The 3,547-nt window shown below is 32.3% G+C and overlaps 1 protein-coding gene across 1 annotated transcript; it reads left to right on the forward strand.

Annotated features, from left to right (window-relative positions):
* Nucleotides 1-448: 448 nt before the first annotated feature.
* Nucleotides 449-2,827, forward strand: LOC107888687 (cinnamoyl-CoA reductase-like SNL6). Its single transcript, XM_016812858.2, has 5 exons — nt 449-898; nt 1,021-1,202; nt 1,781-1,975; nt 2,147-2,300; nt 2,380-2,827. The coding sequence occupies exons 1-5, from the start codon at nt 652-654 to the stop codon at nt 2,682-2,684; spliced, it is 1,083 nt and encodes a 360-aa protein (XP_016668347.1). The 5' UTR covers nt 449-651; the 3' UTR covers nt 2,685-2,827.
* The last annotated feature ends 720 nt before the right edge of the window (nt 2,828-3,547 follow it).

The raw sequence follows: 3,547 nt of genomic DNA on the forward strand, positions 1-3,547 counted from the left end.
CAATTGAAAACTCTCTTTCCCTGTCTCTTCTACAGTTCATTCTTTTTCTAATGAAACAGTTTTAGACATCATGAATCTGCAAACCAAAATTTAAAAAGTTCTTTTTCATATATCTGGCACAAACTGTCAGATCGACTTGAATCTAAGATATATTTTTCTACTCGTTAATGCATATTGATTCATCATATTGATCATTAAATCGTCGCTTGGAACACGTTAACAAATCTCTTTTTTATAAAAAACTTAATAGACTTGTTACTTAAAAGACAAACTTTTGAATAGTTCAGTGACTTAATTAAAAATTTTTAAATAATTTAGTGACCAAATTATAACTTTTTTAATTAAGCGACTAAAACTAAAATTTACATTGATGATGTAGTTTACCCATATTTTTTATTTTTGCTGCCGTCTATCTTAATATTTAAGCCAAGCTAAATCAGCCCAAGTCATCATATTCTACCAGTTCTGTTGACACTCTTTCCGCAGCCCACACTTTTTGCATGGTTCTACTTTCATTCCAAAGCTTTGCTTTCGAGATCCCCACCAAACTCCCCCTCTCTTTTTTTCACCCTCAAATAACCTCAATCCATTTCAGCAATTACTAAACCAAGGATCAAAGTATAACCCAGAGTTTTAAAACTTCTACAGAAAATGGGAATTGCAAGGACACATGATGAAGATTATGAAACAAGGGAGTTCAAGACTCTTGTTGCTTTAGCTGCCATGGAAAGAAGAAAAGACAATGGAGAATTCAAAGGCCTGACCTCGCATTCTTCCATTGTTGATCTTCAAGACAAGCTTGTTTGTGTTACCAGTGGTGTTTCTTTCTTTGGGTTTGCTTTAGTTAATCATCTCTTGCTCCATGGATACTTTGTTCGAGTCCTTGTTGCTAACCAAGGTATCAAAAATAGAAAAAAAATAAAAACAAAAAAAAACTTGTTAGATTCTCTGTTTATATTGCTATTAAATTGAATGATTTTGAAATGGGTTTCTTGGTTTGATTTCAAAAATGATTTGCAGAAGATGTAGAGAAGCTGAGGGAAATGGAGATTTCAGGGGAGATGATGGGTTGTAAGAGCAAAATAGCTGTGGTAATGGCTAAACCAAATGAAATCCAGGGGCTAATGGAGGCCTTTGATGGGTGTTGTGGGGTATTTCACACCTCTTCTGTCGCTGACCCTGCCGGCCTCTCTGGTTATTCTGTGAGTTTTATATCATTTGTCTTACATTTCTTCACTGATTATATGAAATTATGAATGAATCTGTGGAAGAACTCTAAGGTACTAGTGATGAACTTTAGGGGGAAAAAAAGGACTAATCGTTGCAACATTGCCAAGTTCTTAGTTGTCTCTCTTCATTGTGTTTCATGGGGTAGATTGAAAAGTTTTGGTGATGAGAAGTAAAGGAGAAGGGATGAAAAATGTAAAACTGAAAAAAAAAGAAGCTAAATTTTAAGAATGAATTTTTGCCATCATAGAAAAAGATATGGCTTGAGGACTTCATCATAGATTGGCCTACAAAAATCTTAATGGACACAATCACTGATACGAGTATGTATTTTGATATGAATATGCTTAAAATTAAATATGAAAAGTAAAATCAACAAAACATTAAAAAGTTTTGTGATATTTTCTAGGATACACATTGAAGCTTACTTTACTTTTTGAAATTTTGTCATCTTTAAAAGTCCACCATTACCAAATCAAGTTATTAGCTATTCTTTAACTAAGATATGTTGTTTTTTTTTTTTTTTTAACTTTTTCTTTCTATGTTTTGTTAGAAATCCATGGCTGAAATGGAAGGAAAAGCCAGTGAAAATGTGATGAAAGCATGTGCAAGAACACCATCTGTCAAGCACTGTGTGCTCACTTCTTCGCTTTTGGCCTGCATTTGGAGAGATAACTCCCAATATGAACTCCCCCCTTTGGTTAACCATAACTGTTGGAGCAATGAATCACTTTGCGTGGATAAAAAGGTATGAATCCATACTTTTGATTTTTTTTTTTTTTTTACAAATATTCGTGTTCGATAGGCTTATCCGACACATACCCAAATATGGTACGGGGATATGACCCTTTGAGAACACTCTAAATATATGAAAAAATATTTATATCAAACACTCATACTCAAGTTTGGGATATGATAGCTTTGGTATGCATTGGGGAAGCTGAAGGCTGAGAAAGTTGCATGGAAAATAGCTGAAGAAATGAGCTTAAATTTGACTACTATTTGTCCAGGGCTCATTACAGGCCATGAATTCTCCTATAGAAATCCAACAGCAACAATAGCTTATCTTAAAGGTATTTTTTTCAAAACTTAAACCATTCTTGATAATGCCTAATCATATCAGTTAATTTATGAGAAAAAATTAAAACTCAGGAGCTCAAGAAATGTATGCAAATGGTTTATTGGCCACTGCTGATGTAAGAAGATTGGCTGAGGCACATGTATCGGTGTTCGAGGCAATGAAAACGACGACAGCATTTGGAAGGTACATTTGCTTCGATCGAGTCATTCAGTGCGAGGATGAAGCCGAGAAGTTGGCCGATGAAATCGGGATTCCAAGAAACAAGATTTCAGGGAATTCATCAGATTTTGTTTTCCCTAATTGCTTTGAATTATCAAACAAGAAATTTGCAAATCTTATGTCAAGAACACTTAGAAGTTGCTATGCTGAAAGTTAAATCCCAAGTTCTAGTTTTCACTTTGAATACTATGTTTCTGTTTTCCACTTTGGGATTTTCTTTACGTTTATATTTGCTTAATAGCTAGCTTTTAGGATACGATCGTCTAATATGATATTAAAAGTCATTCACCATGTTTCTTAGCTGCATTTGTATGAGTAAAGCTTTCTTACTCTTATAGCTAAATTTTATGGTCATTTTCTCTTTAGCTTCAAGGGAAAACTAGATTCATTCAATGCTCATTCAACCAACGCTTTAAAAATATGATTAGAAGTCAAAACAATTTAAATATTCTTTTCATACTAAATGTAACAAAATTCGCATTGTGAAATGGTAAAATATAATTCCTTGCATTAAAATCTTCTCTATTTTTTTAGATTCTATATAAAAAGAACAAAAATATCCTTGAAATATTTTTATTGCTTTGTAAAAATGATATATTTTAGTAATTTCACAACTGAATTGGGTTTCGATTAATGAGTTCTTAAATAGAAGTACAGATAATTTTTTTAATAAAAAAAACTATAAGAAAATTTTAAAATGTATCACTTTGATGGAGTTTTTATTAAATGATCTACGTTAGATCAAATGAACTACTAATTATAAATTCAACTAATTTAATTTACGATATGACCAGATTTTAATAACATTGCTTACAACACTAAACCCACATTCCCAACTTGTTTCAATTCTTGTAAATATGGTACATTAAAACCAATCAAAAGCAAAAAATGACATTAGTTCTCCATCAAAAGTCTAAAAGATATGCATCTTTTCATGAAACAAGGTGACATTGGTTTAGGTTGTTAAGGTCCATAAATTTGAGGTCCCGAATGTTGCAAACTTAAAAAAGTCAAAGTTTT

Source organism: Gossypium hirsutum, chromosome A09, assembly GCF_007990345.1.
Source record: "Gossypium hirsutum isolate 1008001.06 chromosome A09, Gossypium_hirsutum_v2.1, whole genome shotgun sequence".
In the NCBI taxonomy this organism is placed as follows: domain Eukaryota; kingdom Viridiplantae; phylum Streptophyta; class Magnoliopsida; order Malvales; family Malvaceae; genus Gossypium; species Gossypium hirsutum.